The 17,503-nt window shown below is 37.8% G+C and overlaps 1 protein-coding gene across 1 annotated transcript in view; it reads right to left on the reverse strand.

Moving 5' to 3' along the window:
• Positions 1–4,036: 4,036 nt before the first annotated feature.
• The window catches only part of eif2ak4 (eukaryotic translation initiation factor 2 alpha kinase 4), a 119,692-nt gene continuing 106,225 nt past the window's right edge, over positions 4,037–17,503 (reverse strand). Inside the window, exons 37-39 of the mRNA XM_057858810.1 lie at positions 10,760–10,804; positions 8,068–8,183; positions 4,037–4,385 (exon numbers count right to left, since the gene is read on the reverse strand). Coding sequence (XP_057714793.1) covers positions 4,328–4,385; positions 8,068–8,183; positions 10,760–10,804 — 219 coding nt within the window. The 3' untranslated portion in view covers positions 4,037–4,327. The remainder of the gene's footprint in view (positions 4,386–8,067; positions 8,184–10,759; positions 10,805–17,503) is intronic.

Raw genomic sequence — 17,503 nt, forward strand, 5'->3', positions numbered from 1 at the left:
TGATCCTTTTACTCTAAATTTATCTTGCCGTGTTCGCGTAGCATTCACGTTAGCATTAGATTTAGCATGGCGAACATCCTCTTAAACTCTCTTGGCTTTGGATATTGGCAATCGGCTGAAAATTTGTATAGATGTCGGTATCGACATTTGAAAACCCCATATGGTTCGACCTCTACATGTAAGTGGGATACCCAACACTCCCACTTCAAATGGATTGGATGTTTATCTCTGACATGGGCATCCAATAAGTTAATTCATCTGAAGAATAGAAGTTGCCGTTCTAAATGAAGAATTCAAAGCACGGTAATTGCAGCAGAAGTGGTCTTTTCCTTGAAAATGTGAGGGGAAGAAGCCTCTAATCTATTTAATAGCCTAATGAAAACCAGGAGAGCACACAAGTCTGGCCTGTCCGTCAAAGCTTACTCATAAACTTCAAGGTGAGGAATCTTCACTGGAAGGATCAATAAAGCAAACACTTTTCACTTTCCCACGTCTTGGATGAAACACATTTTAGGGCTCCAGACTAACATTTTTTACTAGGAGCACAGTGGACCCTAACTTAAAATTTTAAGGGCAGTAGCAGAATATTCAGGGGCGCACACTGTTAATCGACTTGCAAAGTTTTCCTCTAATTTTCACTGTTTAACTGATAAATGCTCACATAATAAATGCATAAAATTGCAAACTTATGAATCTATATTTTACTCCCTATCGGTTTTGACATCAACCAGTATACTGCTTAGAAATGAGAAATAGAGAGATGATAAAGAAGTTTAAAACGCAGAATCTAAAGCAGTGGTTCTTAACCTGGGTTCCATCGAACCCCAGGGGTTCGGTGAGTCAGTCTCAGGGGTTCGGTGAAGGCTATGCCACTCACGGCCCTAGTTTTGGAACGCTGACTAAATCTAGGCAAAGTGACGTTTTAGACCAGGTTTTGGCCTGCTTAGTCCGCAATTTACAGGCGTTATTCCAATTTTTCTAATATATCTGATGGGAGTAGAAACTGGTTTGCTCCGTAGAAGGTGGACTCCCAACTGATATGAGGAAGTACAACGGACCTACGGGTGGCGCGCACTGCATTGACTTAAAAAAACAACAACATTTGCATGACATTTTATGCCATGAAAATAGTATGTGAAGCAAGGATTTGATATATGATATAGAATGAGAATGTAAACATGAAAACAAAACAAAAAAATAGAAACTGCGAAATGAATAGAGTTTAATTTCTTTTTCCAATGTGGAAAGCTAATCAAAAGGAAACATTATTTGTTGTGAATTCAGACTGTATATTTGATTTGTGAGAAGATTATTATTATTATTTTTAACATAATGACTTTGTGTAAAAATTTGGGAATCATTCCAGCATGGCCGAGAACGAAAAGTGGTATTTGGTATATGGCAAAATTTATTTTGCCACGTGGCATTTTTTTTGGTATGTGGCAAAATGGATTTTGGCATGTGGCTTTTTTTTGGGGGGGGGGGGGGTATGTGGCAAAGTGGATTTTGGTAGGTGGCATTTTTTTGGGGATGTGACTTTTTTTTTTATTTTGTGTATGTGGCAAAATGTATTTTGGCATGTGGCATTTTTTTGGGTATGTGGATTTTCGCGTGTGGCATTTTTTACCATCTGGCAAAATGGATTTTGGCAGGTGGCATTTTTTTGCCATGTGGCATTTTTTTTTTGGGTATGTGGTAAAATGAATTTTGGAATTTTTTTTCAAGGAATCTGTGACAACACTGCTTCCTTTTCAACTGGGGACATTCTCGAGTCACTTCCTGTTCAGTAACCCAAAATCAACAGGAAGTAACCCTTCATCAGGAAAAGGAACAGACCAAAAATTAAGAGGAAATGATGTCAAATGCCCCAAAATGAACTCATTGCCTAGCATTGGCTACCACTGATGGCCATAGATGTCAAATCCGTACTGTATTCACGACCACACTCCCACATCAAATCAAATACAGTGCTGGTCAAAATTTCTCCCAGAAATGATTGCAATTACAAATGCATTTACTTGCAATGAAAAAACACATAATGAAAAAAAATCATCATCATTTTACACAGAAGTCAAAAATTGGCCGTACAAAAGTATTGGCACCCTCAGCCTAATACTTTAGGCAAAATAACTGCGAACAACCGCTTCTGGTATCCATCAATGAATTTCTTACAATCCTTTGCTGGAATTTTAGACCATTCTTCTTAAGCCAACAGCTCCAGGTGTCTGAGATTCGAAGGGTGCTTTCTCCCAACTGCCATTTTCAGATCTCTCCACAGGTGTTCTATGGGATTCGAGTCTGGACTCGTTGTCACTTGTTTGGATGTTAGTCGAGGTTCTTTATCCACCATCCGCACGATCTTTCGTTGAAATATCCCGTCAATTTTCCTTTACCGTCCACATCAGCGTAGGTTAGCCACAGTGCCAATTGGCTTTACACTTATTACTGACACTGTGCACGGTAGACACAGGAACATTCAGATCTTTGGAGATGGACTTGTAGCTTTGAGATTGCCCATGCTTTCTCACAATTTTGCTTCTCAAGTCCTCAGAGTTCTTTGGTCTTCTTTCTTTTCTCCATGCTCAATATGGTACACACAAGGACACAGGGCAGAGGTTGAGTCAACTTTAATCCAGTTTAACAAGCTGCAAGTGTGATTTAGTTATTGCCACCACCTGTTATGTGCCACAGGTAAGTAAAAGTGCTGTTAATTACACAAATTAGAGAAGCATCACGAGTTTTCAAAGGGTGCCAATACTTTTGTCAAGCCCAATAATGATTTTTTTTTTTTTTACTTCTCTTTTGTGTTTTTTCATAGCAAGCAAAATAAATGAATATATTACTACCAAAGCATTCGTAATTGCAATCATTTTCTGGGAGAAATGGAGCATTATCTGACAGAATTGCAGGGGTGCCAATACTTTTGGCCACCACTGTAGATGTCCAATCCATTTGAAGTGGGAGTACTGTTTTCTCTGCCACCCTCCTACATCAAATGCATTGGACATCTATTAGCTATAAACTCATTCCATTTCACAACAGAAAGATGAATAGATCTTGTTTTTGTTTATTAGTTGTTTTGTAGAATGATTTCCTGCCCCATGTATCGATACATGAGAGGAAAATGACACCAGTCACAGTGAAATAAAATTCGATTTTTTTTTCTTCATCAGAAATTGTGACATCTTTTGGTCTTAAATTATATTTTTAAGGTCTTAAAATGTCTTTAAAAGCATAAATTTTGACTTTTAAACTGTGTGACAACCCTGTTAAAATGCAATTCCACAAGAGCCATAAAGTGTGTGGGGGGTGCGTGTCTGTATATTCTACGTTCGGTCGACAGTTTGTCCAAGTCTGTTTTGTGAGCACTGTTTCTTTCCTAAAAGCATTTGAATGCATCACACAGGAGGGAGAGCGTGGTCACGCTCCGCTTTTACAAGCAGTCGCCTCATTGCGATTAAAATAAAACTTGAAAAAACGACAAAGAAATTCTAACATCATTACTTGGGATGTTACAATCGTTGCGCAGTTGCGCACTCACCACTCGGAAAATAACAAATGGAAGCATGGTGTGGCGCCGTATATATTTCCCGGAAGCGGAAAGCACAACCGGAGACGACAAAGGAGACGTGTGCGAAACAGTGGCCAAGACTGGCAGAGCCTCTACGGGCGCTTGTTTCGTGAGTCTAGCTCTGCTCCAAGTGGTGACAATTTGACAGTCCAAAAAGTCACGAAAGTGAAAGCGATCCCAGCTGTGTAACTTGGGGTAACACGCGGTTCCCTTTCGTGGTCTGATTTTTCTTGCTGTATTTTCCCTTGGCAAACCAGCTCGTTACATAAGCGCCAACTAGTGGATTTAACCCTTAAGATGTTTGTCAGCAACAACAAAAAAAACCCTGCAATGTTATTGGTCGCGAATGTGCGAATAGATGAAAAAAAAATACTCTGGCTCAAATTTTAGTGACATTGTTAAGAAATGCAGCCCACGCAAGGATGACAAGTGAGAATGTTAAAAATAGGCCTGATCACCACATTTGAGGAAAAGATTTATTCATGCTTTCAGTCCTACTCCTTCTTACAAAAAAATACTGGTTTCATTAAAAAAAAAAAAAATAAAAAAAAATAAAAAAATTAAAAAAAAAACAAGTATTAAGGCTATGTTTAATTCCACAAACCTTGTTTAGGGGACTACAGTTTCATTGACAAACCTGAGGTATGATGACAATAACAAAGGTCATTTTTTTGCAAGCACTCATTCTTAAAGTTTAAAGGCAAATATTTGCACAGTCAGAACAAGAGGGGTCCGGGAAGGGAACACAATGCGTTTTCACAGCAGGGTTTTGAAGTAGTCATCCTTCAAGCTGTACAAGACCACCACAGCCACCCTAGAGCAGAATAAAAAGTGTCAGGTTTAAAATTTGGTAACGGTCCCAATAAGTCCACTGTGATATTGTGACACTTTGTAGCCTATAAAGTTATCAATATGCTCTCACCAACAATTCAAATATCGTGTATTTGTAATTATTAAAACATGTAATTATTATATGATATGTACTTATTAAAAAAAAAAAATCTTAGGCTAGGTTCATACTACAGGTCCTAATGCACAAATCCGTTTTGCCATATCTGTCTTTTAGGCGTGCCCGTTCAGACTGCCTAAGTCCATCGAGACCGTTCAAGTGTCACACATGCGCACTAATTCGCAGTCCGAGATGCACTAAACAAAGAGACCCGCATGCGCAGAAGCATCAAAACAAATTACACATGCTAGCCGTATGTCATTCCAGAGTGATTATATTTTGATTTCCAAAAAGAGGACACAAATAACAGACATTAACAATCCCCATTTAGTCTTATATTCAAAGTTTATATGGACTGACAGAACGCATACACGCACACGCGAGCCTTGACGTGTGTGCGTGAAATGACGTGGGTGCGTCAGTTTGCCCCGACTCGGCCATGTGTGCAATAATGAAATATTGCTCGTTCGGCACACAGAATGAAAATCGAAAATTGTAAGGCTTATTCTTTTCTTCATTTTATTTTTTTATGACTGTGCTCAAGCCCGCTTTGTGCTTAAAAGCAGACTCTAAGCTAGGCGCTAATGCCTACATGGCTGCCGTCCTCCATGCCTCTTGCTCTTTGCTGACGTCATTGCTGCATGAATTCCGATTTGGAAGTCTTGACAGTTCAGACCGCCAGTCACATTCTGAAAATATGTGGCCCAGATCGGATTTGAACTCCATACGAAAGTGACTCAGATCGGATTTGATATGGTCCACTTCTATGCGACTTGTCCCGTTCAGACAGTCAAGTTAATGCCTGACTCGAGTCGGAAAAACACGAAAAAATCAGATTCATGCATTAAGACCTGTAGTATGAACTTAGCCTGAGTATGAGTTATAATAATTTGATAATAAAACCCATCTTAAATTTTTGTTTTAATAAAATTTGTAAAATTATTTTAAGTAGTACGTCGCCAGGGTTGTTGACGTCGCAGGGTGGTGACGTTACATGGACACGCTGCTGGATTTCCACAGTGTCATTTTTTAGTTACAAAAACTTGTTTTAAGTCCCGACAGGACATGAGTACTTTATGTTTATCAATTCAGAGTCAAACAATCAAACACAGAAACGGGAAATTTAAACCAACTGTTCCTTTTCTTCTAGCATCTTAAGTCTTGAAAGAAAATCCCCCACAATCCCTCCTGAGGCTGATCTCTAAGGGCATTCATGGGTGTCACAACACTAGAGGCTCAAACACAGAGGATTTAACATTGCTAGGGAGATTGAGAATATGAAGCAATAATGCACACCCAAGAACTGCCTTTCTGTGCTCTTTGTGTCAATCAACTGACTTTTGCTCAAAATGTACCCGATACAGTACAAGACTCATTTGGTTCGCAGTAGAACAGCATAACAAAACATAACAAAATCAATTTACGAATTTCTACGGTAAAACTATTAAGTACGAAAACAAACTATTTATAAATGGAAAAATAAACCATTAAGGGCTCGACAACTAATCTATTAAAATCAATTAATAAATTAGTTGCCAACAAATGTGATCATCAATTTTTGCCCGCAGCTATGAGAAGTCCTTTTTGGGTCTTTGTTTGCGTGCAATGTGAGGCGTGCCAGTTATCAGAGCAAGAGAGAGAGAGTTCACAGCTAGTCTGCTACACTCGGGTTGCTGAATCAATAACTTTACACAGTGTCGAGAGTTAGATTGTCATTTGTGTTGTTAGGTCAGTGTGCCTCTGTCAGAGGTGAGTAAATGAAGTCTGTATTCTTTGTTTGTATTCTTTGTTGAATAAGACCTTGTAACTTAGGGGCTGGTTGACCTCAGATTGACATATAAAAGAATTGTACACATTTACAAATCGATAGTCGCACAAAGGAAACTGAATACAGCACAAACGATTGACATCATTTGACCAACTTCACGGAGGTTTTTGAACTGTCTTAAAATTTAAAACTGCAGCATATATTAACAATTAAAAGTTATTCTCATAAAAGTTATACACTGCTGGCCAAAAATATTGGCACCCCTGCAATTCTGTCAGATAATGCTCAATTTTTCTCAGAAAATGATAACAATTACAAATGTTTTGGTAGTAATATCTCATTTATTTTGCTTGCAATGAAAAAACAAAAAAGAGAATGACAAAAATAATCATTATCATTTTATACAAAACTCCAAAAATGGGCCGTATAAAAGTGTTGGCACCCTTTGAAAAATAATGTGATGCTTCGCTAATTTGTGTAATTAACAGCACTTGTTACTTACCTGTGGCACATAACAGGTGGTGGCAATAACTAAATCATACTTGCAGCCAGTTAAAATGGATTAAAGTTGACTCAACCTGTGTCCTTGTGTGTACCACATTGAGCATGGAGAAAAGAGAGAATCAAGAACCAAAGAACTGTTTGAGGACTTGAGAAGCAAAATTGTGTGGAAGCATGGGCAATCTCAAGGCTACAAGTCCATCTCCAAAGACCTGAATGTTCCTGTGTCTACTGTGCGCAGTGTCATAAATAGGTGTAAAGCCCATGGCACCATCCCTAGATGTGGACATGGAAGTTCAAGCTGTCCTGCAGTCTGAGGGTACAACAGTGTCAACCCTTACTATCCGTCGCCGTCTGAATGAAAAAGGACTCTAGGGTAAGATACCCAGGAACACCCCACTTCTGAACCAGAGACATAAAAAAAGCCAGGCTGGAGTTTGCCAAAACTTACCCAAGAAAGCCAAAAACGTTTTGAAGAATGTTCTCTGGTCAGATGAGACAAAATTAGAGCTTTTTGGGAAAAGCCATCAACATAGAGCTTACATGGAAAAAAAACAAGGCCTTCAAAGAAAAGAACACGGTCCCCACAGTCAAACATGTCAGACGTTCCCTGATGTTTTGGGATTGCTTTGCTGCCTCTGGCACTACACTGCTTGACTGTGTGCATGGCATTATGAAGTCTGAGGCCAAAGCAGAATGGTCTAAAATCCAAGCAGAGCATTGTAAGAAACTCAGTGATGGATACCGGAAGCGGCTGTTCGCTGTCATTTCATGTAAAGGTTGTGCTACCAAGTATTAGGCTGAGGGTGCCAATACTTTTGTCCAGCCCATTTTTGGAGTTTTGTATAAAATGATAATGATTGTATTTTTTTTCATTCTATGTTGTTTTTTCATTGCAAACAAAATAAATGAAGCTATTACTAGCAAAGCATTTGTAATTGCAATCGTTTTCTGGGAGAAACTGAGCATTATGTGACAGAATTGCAGGGGTGCCAATATTTTTGGCCAGCAGTGTATCAAAAAGAATAAAATAAACACAAAAAAGTACTTCAATATGTAAATCTTTGTTTTTACTAACAGCAGTAGAAAAGCAGTTTTACGTTCACATCGATCTTACGTCATCAAAAATTGGTGAGTGAAGTTGGTGAGAAAAGTTCGCGAAAAACTTCTGGTCACGCAACGTCAAAATAAGTAATATAACGACTATAGTTTCGTAAGTATACGACTTTTTTTCTCCCAATATTACTTTAATAATATGTCACTCTTTCTGAATGGTACCTTTTGGTCATTTTTAAAGTGTGGATCTCATCGCAGATGGACTTCAAGTAGCGCTGCTTGGGTAGACGTGACAGAAGAGTCTTCACACTGTTGTTGTACTGCTCTTCGCTTTCAAACTGTGGTAGAGACACACAGCAAGTTGGAGAGGGCATTTGTCACCCAAAACTTTACTCAAGTACTAGTCAAAAAAGTATTTGATTAACAGAGTACTCAAGTAACACTGTGAGAAACTGTTTATAGTGAGATCATTTTTAAACAATGGTATTTTTTTCTCAGCACGACATCTGTATGAACTGTTGTTATTATACTGGATTATAACCAATTATCTGTAATTGGCCAAAAAAATACACAAAACTGCCCAAAGAGCATGAATGCCCTGTTATTATAATTCTGTACTATAACGTATTAGGCCCCCAAAATTAATTATCGTATTCTGACAAAATGAAACATCAACCGTACAAAGAGTATGAGTGTCCTCGAGTGGAGAAAAAAACATTTCCCACCATGAAATTAAAACAGCCATATCTCTGGTTCTCCGTTGTCAATAAAGCCTGGCAGAGAGGTTGAAATCCACGGTTTTCGAGTAAGGGTGACTAACACTTTAATTTTCACGGCGCTTTAAAGGCGCCACGTGAATAAACAGGCCAGCGTAATCGTAGTACTTCCGATGGCAAGCTTCTGTGTGTTCCTGTGACTGTATTGTTACGTCTGATTGGTATACAGTGGTATGAAAAAGTATCTGAACCGTTTGGAATTTCTCACATTTCTGCATAAAATCACCATCAAATGTGATCTGATCTTTGTCAAAATCACACTGATGAAAAAGCAGTGTCTGTTTTAACTAAAACCACCAAAACATTTATAGGTTCTCAGATTTTAATGAGGATAGTATGCAAACAATGACAGAAGGGCAAAAAAATAAGTGGACCATCACATATAATATTTTGTGGCCCCCCTTTTGGCAGCAATAACTTCAACCAGACACTTCCTGTAGCTGTAGATCAGTCTGGCACATCGCTCAGGACTAATCTCGGCCCATTCTTCTCTACAAAAACTGCTGTAGTTCAGTCAGATTCCTGGGATGTCTAGCATTAATTGCTGTCTTTTGTTCATGCCACAGCATCTCAATGGGGTTCAACTCTGGACATTGACTTGGCCACTCCACAATGTGTATTTTGTTTTTCTGAAAAGATTTTGAAGTTGATTTAATTATGTGTCTTGGATCATTGTCTTGTTGCAGCATCCATTCTCTTTTTGGATTCAACTGTCTGACAGACGGCCTCACGTTTTCCTGCAAAACACGCTGATAAACTTTTGAATTCATTCTTCCAATAATGACTGCAAGTTGTCCAGGCCCTGAGGCAGCAAAACAGCCCCAAATCATGATGTTTCCTCCACCATACTTCACGGTGGGGATGAGTTGTTGATGTTGGTGAGCCGTTCTATTTTTTCTCCACACATGACGTTGTGAGTTACTCCCAAACAATTCAACTTTGCTTTCATCAGTCCACAAAATATTTTGCCAAAACTTTTGTGGAGTGTCCATGTGCCTTTTTGCGAACATTAAACGAGCAACAATGGGTTTTTTTTTTGACAGCAGTGGCTTCCCCGTAGAAACCTCTCATGAACACCATTCTTGGCCATAGTTTTACATTGAGTTGATGTGCGAGATATTGGACTGTGCCAGTGATTTCTGTAAGTCTTTAGCAGACACTCTAGGCTTCTTCTTTACCTCTCTGAGTATTCTGCGCTGAATTTTTGGTGTCATCTTTGGTGGATGGCCACTCCTTGGGAGAGAAGCAACAGTGCCAAACTCTCTCCATTTATAGACAACTTCTCTGACTGTTGATTGATGAACATTCAAACTTTTAGAGACAGTTTTGTATGCTTTCCCAGCTTTATACAAAGCAACAATCATTGATCGCAGGTCTTCAGACATCTCTTTTGACCGAGCCATGTTCACTTACTTATTTTTCCCCCTTCTGTCATTGTTTTCATGCTATGCTCATTAAAATATGTAAACCTATGAAATGTTTAGGTAGTTTTAGTTAATGCAATGTTTTTTCATCTGTGTGATTTTGACAAAGATCAGATCACATTTGATGGTGATTTTCGCAGAAATGTGAGAAATTCCAAGAGGTTCAGATACTTTTTCTTACCACTGTATTCTTAACATGCCCTTTTCCAATGTAATACTTTATTTTACCATTTGCTGTAAAGAGCTTTTTGCAGAGGTGGCCCATTTATTTACGAGGTGGCGCTTATATAACAGTGCATCACCTCCACCATATTCTTTCTTGTTCTTGGTTACAATGTAGTACAGTAATGAAGTATTTTCACCTCGAGCGCTTTTGGAAGTGTAGTTATTGCAAGGAGACTTTGGGTCAGAAGTTTGGAATGTGAATATTAACACCCCTTAAGCAAGCATGTAGACTGTATGGCGGCCTTGTTAATAAAGGGGTGCCGGTTCAAATAACGGCAATAGGTCTCCCTGATGGTGGAAAAAGTTAGGGGTGTTCCCTCGTACCACCTCCTCAACAGAGGCCACACTAAAGGAAGGAGACGGGATCCCCGCTTCCTGTCTGGGTTCTTGAGCTTTAATGCCCACTCTTTCCACCCACTGCATGCCTCCCATCACCAGGATGCAGCCTTTTATTGAAATGTGTTTGACAAAGTCATAAAAGGAACCGACCTCCAGAGACAGGAAGTTGATCAGCGTTTCCTTCTGAAGGTCCACCTGCACGAAAGAATAACAAGCTCAAATAGGACATCTAGAAGCTATTGTGTTTCAAAATAATGCTATGATGTCTTCGCTTTCTGTACAATCTCACTCAACAGGTTACGTAATTCTCTCAGAAAAAGATTACTCAAAATTCTACTTTCCCCTGGCGTACCCCTGTGTGCCGTTCCCAGGAAGGGGCTAATTGCCTCATGGGCCTATCATTGGAAAATGAGTGCTGTTGTGTTCCAGTCGGACTGATACACAAACAGGCTGCTGACATGCAACAACAAAGACTTGTAGGCATGTGCAAGCGTTTAGTGGAATGAAGGTGATTAGGCGTGGGATGTTACAATAACTCATATTTACGAATGACAGCCCGATATAATCCCCGCAGGAACGACAAACATTTTTTGGGGAGAATGCCGTGACAAAGTAAATAAAGTGATTTTTGGGGCAAATATCTTGGAAATACATCAAAAGCAACGACTCCAAAAGAAAAAAAAAAAAAAAAACCTCAAAGTGGCAGTTGCATAGGGAAGGATATGTTCATCGTGTCATATAGCGGTACGTTTGGATTCTGAGATCTCTGTAAAGTTGGCCCCCTATGGAGGTAGATTTGTGTCTTTATTATTCAATCCAAAAAAAAGTTGCTTCAATCAAATAAAAAGTTGCATTAATCAAGATATATTTTTAATCGGAGAAAAAGTCACTTCAATCAAAAAAAAAAAAGTGTTTAAATGCAAAATAAATTTGAAACTCAAAAAAATGTAATTGAAAACTTTTTCTTTTAATTTTTTTTTTTTTTTTTATTTAAGTCAAGTTTTTTTTGGATTGAAACAACTTTTTTGATTGAAGTAATGTAATTTTGCATTTGGACCACATTTTGGCTTGGACATTTGTGTCTTTATTATTCAATCAAAAAATAAATGTTGTCAAACAAAAAAATATATATTTTCAAAAGAAAAATCACTTCAATCAAAAATTTGAAAAATTCAATCGTAGAAAAAAAGGTTTGAATGAGAAAAAATATTTGAGACTCAGGTACGGGGGTGTGACATCGGCATCTCACCGGAGTACCCGCGATGGTACGGTGCCCTGCTGCTTAATGTGATTGAGCACGGGGAACTTCACCCGCGGGCAGCGGGCCGCTGCGCTGACATGACGATTGGCAATTGGGTCCAACCGGAGTGTCAGCGACGAGCCGGTACAGGAGTGGCCGGCGAGTGGCCCGACACTAGCCTGCTCAGTAAGCGAACGTACCTTCCCGGGTACTCCGGTGAGATGCCAATGTCACACCCCCGTACCGGTGCCCTATTTTCAGCTTGGACTCGAGCAGAGTCCGATGGCTGGATGGAGCCCTGGTGGCCGTTATTCTTGCTTCATACTTTTATGCCTTTGGCGTAGTCACCTGCCACTCAAACATGTCGGAAGTAGCGTTGAAGTTGAATCTTTGTGTCAGAATGATTCAATCGCAAAAAAGTGCCTTCAAAACTTTTGCCACTTCAAAAAAAAGTGTTCAAAACTTTTTCCTTTTAAAAAAAAAAAAAAAAGTCTAAAACTTTTTGCTTTTCCAAAAAAGTGACACTTCAAAAAATATATATATTTCAAATAAAAAAAATATTTTCAAAAAAAAAAAAAAACCTTTTTGCAAATGATTTTTTCTTTGATTAAAAATAGTTTATTTTTGATTGAAGCAACTTTTATTGGGATTGAATGATTTAGACACAAATGTCCTACCCATAATATGGCTCAAACACAAAAAGGATTGCTTCAATCAAAGAGAACAGTTTCAATGAAAAATGAAGTGATTATATTCGAATTTCTGAGTCTCAAATATTTGTTCACATTCAAACCTTTTTTTCTACGATTTAATTTTTTTTTTTAAATTTTTGATTTAAGTGATTTTTCTTTTGAAAATATATATTTTTTTGATGGAAACAACTTATTTTTTGATTGAATAATAAAGACACAAATGTCCTAGCCAAAATGTGGTCCAAACGCAAAATTACATTACTTCAATCAAAAGTTGTTTCAATCAAAAAAAAAACTTGACTTAAATTTAAAAAAATAATTCATTCAAAGAAAAATAGTTTTCAAATACATTTTTTATTTATTTTTGCATTCATACACATTTTTTTTTTATTGAAGTGACTTTTTCTTCGATTGAAAATATATATTTTGATTGAAGCAACTTTTTATTTGATTGAAGAAACTTTTTTTTTGATTGCATAATAAAGACACAAATCTACCTCCATAGGCCCCCCAATCAGATGCAAATTTATGGAAAAAAATATGTCATTTGTTTGTTCTGGAAAATAAATAAATAAAATAAAATCATTTGTGCTGCCATTGATTTTGAGATATTAATAATTTTTATAGGTCAATCTGAGGTCAACCAGCCCCCCTTTTTGATTAAAACATTTTTTTCCAATCGTTTGTGCTACATTTGTGCTCTTACCTTTTTAGATATTTATTTCGAGTAATAACGTCATCCAGCCCCCGATTTATTGCAAAATAGACCTGAAATGGTGCCATTCGTTTATGCTACGTTTGAGCAGTAAAAATTTTCGTTTGTGCAGCTATCGTTTTATATATTTTGAGATAGTACCATATAAGGCACACCTTCAATGAATGGTCTATTTGAAAACAGTTTGTTTCTTTATTTTCCTTTCAGGCATGACAAATCCAAACAAACATACAGCATTCATTTGTGTTTACATTCAGTTCAACCCGAAAAGAAAAGCGCAGACGGGAGAAGCCGAAGCTTATTGAATCCCGCCCCCAGTATCCTATAGAACGCAGACATTGTCGAATAACAATTTTGACATTTCAGATTGTGTAATGATTATGCGTTCTTCCTCTTTGAAAGTCTAATTTTCTGTTCTCATATGTAGGCGCATCGCATTATAAGGCACAATAGTAGCAGTAGTAGTGGTTGGGTTGCATTATACCAGGGATCGGCAACCCAAAATATTGAAAGAGCCATGTTGGAGCAAAAGACAAAAATGTCTGGAGCCACAAAAATTGTCTTGTAACGAAGGCAACACATGTTGTATATATCGATCTTCACTATATTAGCCAACTATCAAAATGACTAAGTTGGCTACAAATACATAATGGGCCTCCATGATTATCGTATTTTCTGCACTATAAAACGCACCTGAAAGCCTTTCATTTTCTCAAAAGTTGGCAGTGCGCCTTAATAATATCCGATGTGTTTTAGATTAGGGCTGTCAAACGATTAAAATTTTTAATCGAGTTAATTACAGGCTTAAAAATTAATTAATGATAATTAATTGCAATTCAAAACATCTATAAAATATGCCATACTTTTCAGTAAATTATTGTTGGAATGGAAAGATAAGACAAGACGGATATATACATTCAACATACGGTACATACGTACTGTATTTGTTTATTATAATAACAAATCAGCAAGATGGTATTAACATTATTAACATTCTGTTAAAGCGATCCATGGATAGAAAGACTTGTAGTTCTTAAAAGATAAATGTTAGTACAAGTTATAGAAATTTTATATTAAATGTTAAATGTTATTAAATGTTTTTGTTTTATAAAATTTGTAAAAATTTCAATCAAAAAAATAAACTAGTAGCTCGCCATTGTTGATGTCAATAATTACACAATGCTCATGGTGCTGAAACCCATAAAATCAATCACACCCAAGCGCCAGCAGAGGGGGACAAAACACCAAAAAACACAAGTAACAAGTGGACATTACACTGTGCTGTTATTTTAATCTGTTTGAGCGGGGCTTGTGCGTTAAATGCGTCAAATATTTTAACGTGATCAATTTAACAAAATAATTATCGCCCGTTAACGCGATAATTTTGACAGCCCTACTTTATATATATGGATCAATATTGGTTAATAATGGCATGACATTCCATTTAGCTCAGCTTCATCATTTGGATGCATAATGCAACACAACGCCAACCACTACTACCACCATCCCAAGCAAAAAGTATGGAATCACCAGTCTCGGACGAGCACTCACTCAGCCATTTTATCATGTAGAACAAACGCAGATAAAAAGCTTGAAAAAATAATGAATTAGGTCAAAAGTGCAACTCTTTCGCATTCATAAACACTAAAAGAAATGAATAAAAAACATTGTGGTGGTCAGTAAATGTTACTTTTATAGAGCAAGGCAAGTGCAGGGAAATATATATGGAATCGCTCCATTCTGAGGAAAAATATATGGAATCATGAGAAACAAACAAACAAATAACAATCAAAACACATCTACAGTATTTAATAGTACCATCTCTGGCTTTTATGACAGCTTGCAGTCTCTGAGGCATGGACTGGATGAATATTCTTCATCGATTTGGTGCCAACTCTCTTTGATTGCAGTTACCAGAACATCCTTGCAGGTGGGAGCCTTATTGTGGGCCTTTTTTTTTTTATTTTTATTTTTTTTAATTTTCACCACAGGTTTTCAATAGGGTTGAGATCTGGGCTATTTGCATGCCATGACATTGACTGGATGTATCTTTTTCCAATGAATGCTTTAACAGTTTTAGCTCTGTGGCATGATGCATTGTCATCTTGGAAAATGACAATGACATATTTTCAATTGAAGGGAAAAGAAAGCTGTCTAAAATTTCAATGTAAACCACCCCAGATTTAAGATTTAACCACCCCAGTGCTTTTGCCTGACATGCAGCCCCATATCATCAAGGACTGAGGGAATTTTGATGTTTTTTTCAGGCAGTCATCCTTGAAAATGCATTGCAGCACTCCAGATATAAATATCAATCAAAATTCATGTTATGCGACAATTATTTATACAGTTACTGTTCCAGTTGTTTCATTATTTGCTAGTTATGGTATTTGGTAATACTATTTGACAGTGGTGCCACAAGACTGGCATGAGACAATCATAATTATGACATAATACTGTCACGACTAATGAGTATTAATGAATGCTTATAACATGTCATTTAGTGTTATCAAGCAAATTATCTCACTTTTGAATGGATGTTAAAAGATCCGAGCCAATAATATCAGAGTTGTTTCGTCAATGATGACTAACGAAAATGTGTCGTCAACAAACAATTTTTTCATGACGATGACGAGACAATAACGAGCTAAAAACGTGTTTTGGGAGACTAAAACATAACGGGACTAATGACAGTTTTCATCTGACGAGACGAAAATGCATCATAGTTCGGTCATATGTTCACAATGTGTGAAAGCAGTACAAACGAAAATGTTTATGGCACAAACGTAGCACAAACGATTGACACCATTTTTAATCAAAATGCTGGGCTGGTTGACCTCAGATTGACCTATTAAAGAATTGTTAAGATCTTAAAAACGATACCAGCACAAACGAATGACATAATTTTTCTATAAATTTATATCTGATGAAAGGATGGGAATTGATACGATTTTTATGATTCCGATTCCATTATCGATATTGCTTAACGACTCGATTCTTTATAGATTCTCTTATCGATTCTAATATGGGGAAAAAAACGTTTTGATTGGCATCGAGTTTGTTTAATCAGAAGTCACAACCTTACAAACTCACAACAAGGTCAAAAGAGGCCCAAAGTCTCAATGTTAACTGTGGAAATAAGTGGCAAATACACAAGTATGTGTAACATTTTACTGAAACATTGTAACATTGTGTTAAAGTGGATTAGTTACCATTATATTGAAATGCATGCCTTTTAGTTTTTAGTGTGCTTTCACGCTCAAGTGGAGGCGCCCTTGCGCTTCCTCACGCAAAGAAGAGCACGCTTACACACGAAAAAGTGCAGCTACAAGGCATCCAAGCGAGTGAGCGAGTTAGTGAGAGAGGGAAACACTGCTATGAGCCTACGTTCTTTGTTAATGTTTGTAAAATGTCTACAGAGGCAACGCCTGTATGTATCATCTTTTGTGTTGTTGTTGTTGTGTGTTTCCACTCGCGATCGGGCACTTAAATCCAGTTGTGTAGTGGTTTGAACAATGTGCTAATGCTAGTGAACGCATGCTAACCGTTTGTGTTATTACTGTATGAGCAGCTAATCACCGCTGATTTACGTTGATGCAAACCTGTTTGATATTGGGGACGAAATGGATTTCTTTCAATTCCATTTTTAGTTTCACTCTTCAAGTGATGGGTGTCAAAACGACTGCTGAATAAAGTCAGCATATTATACCAACGTCTTCTGCATCGTCATTTGGGAGTTTAGCTAGCTGTATAGCCAGGACTGAGCCTTAACGTCTCGGTGAGGACATTACAGTCATATTCCCTCCCGATGCAGTTATCCTTGTCATTGCACCTTGCAATGACTGCAAGTCGCTTTGTTATAATTTTTCCTCCTGAAGTGAAGACACACTTTTGAGTGTTTCAACCTACGTGCTGTCATTGTTATGTTTACGTCTGCAATGCTCGTGCTAAACCATTGTAACGTTCCATTTTTACCCTCTTTCCTGGTGAAGTGTAGCCAAACTTTGGAGCGAGTGGTTCTTGGCGCCATGCTAGTTTGATGCGTCTAGACAACAAGACATGTCACGTTACGTGACGACGCAATACGAGTCTTTTGGAATAGTTAAAGGGATCGTTGCGGCTTTTTCATTGTGATGTCGAGACCTCGAAACACTAGGATCCGGTTCGGAGTTGGAATCGGATTTCGATTCCTATCCCTAGTCTGATGTGGGGCCAACTTCACAGAGGTGTAACTTATGTGATTTGGA

Source organism: Corythoichthys intestinalis, chromosome 15 (genome assembly GCF_030265065.1).
Source record: "Corythoichthys intestinalis isolate RoL2023-P3 chromosome 15, ASM3026506v1, whole genome shotgun sequence".
NCBI lineage: Eukaryota > Metazoa > Chordata > Actinopteri > Syngnathiformes > Syngnathidae > Corythoichthys > Corythoichthys intestinalis.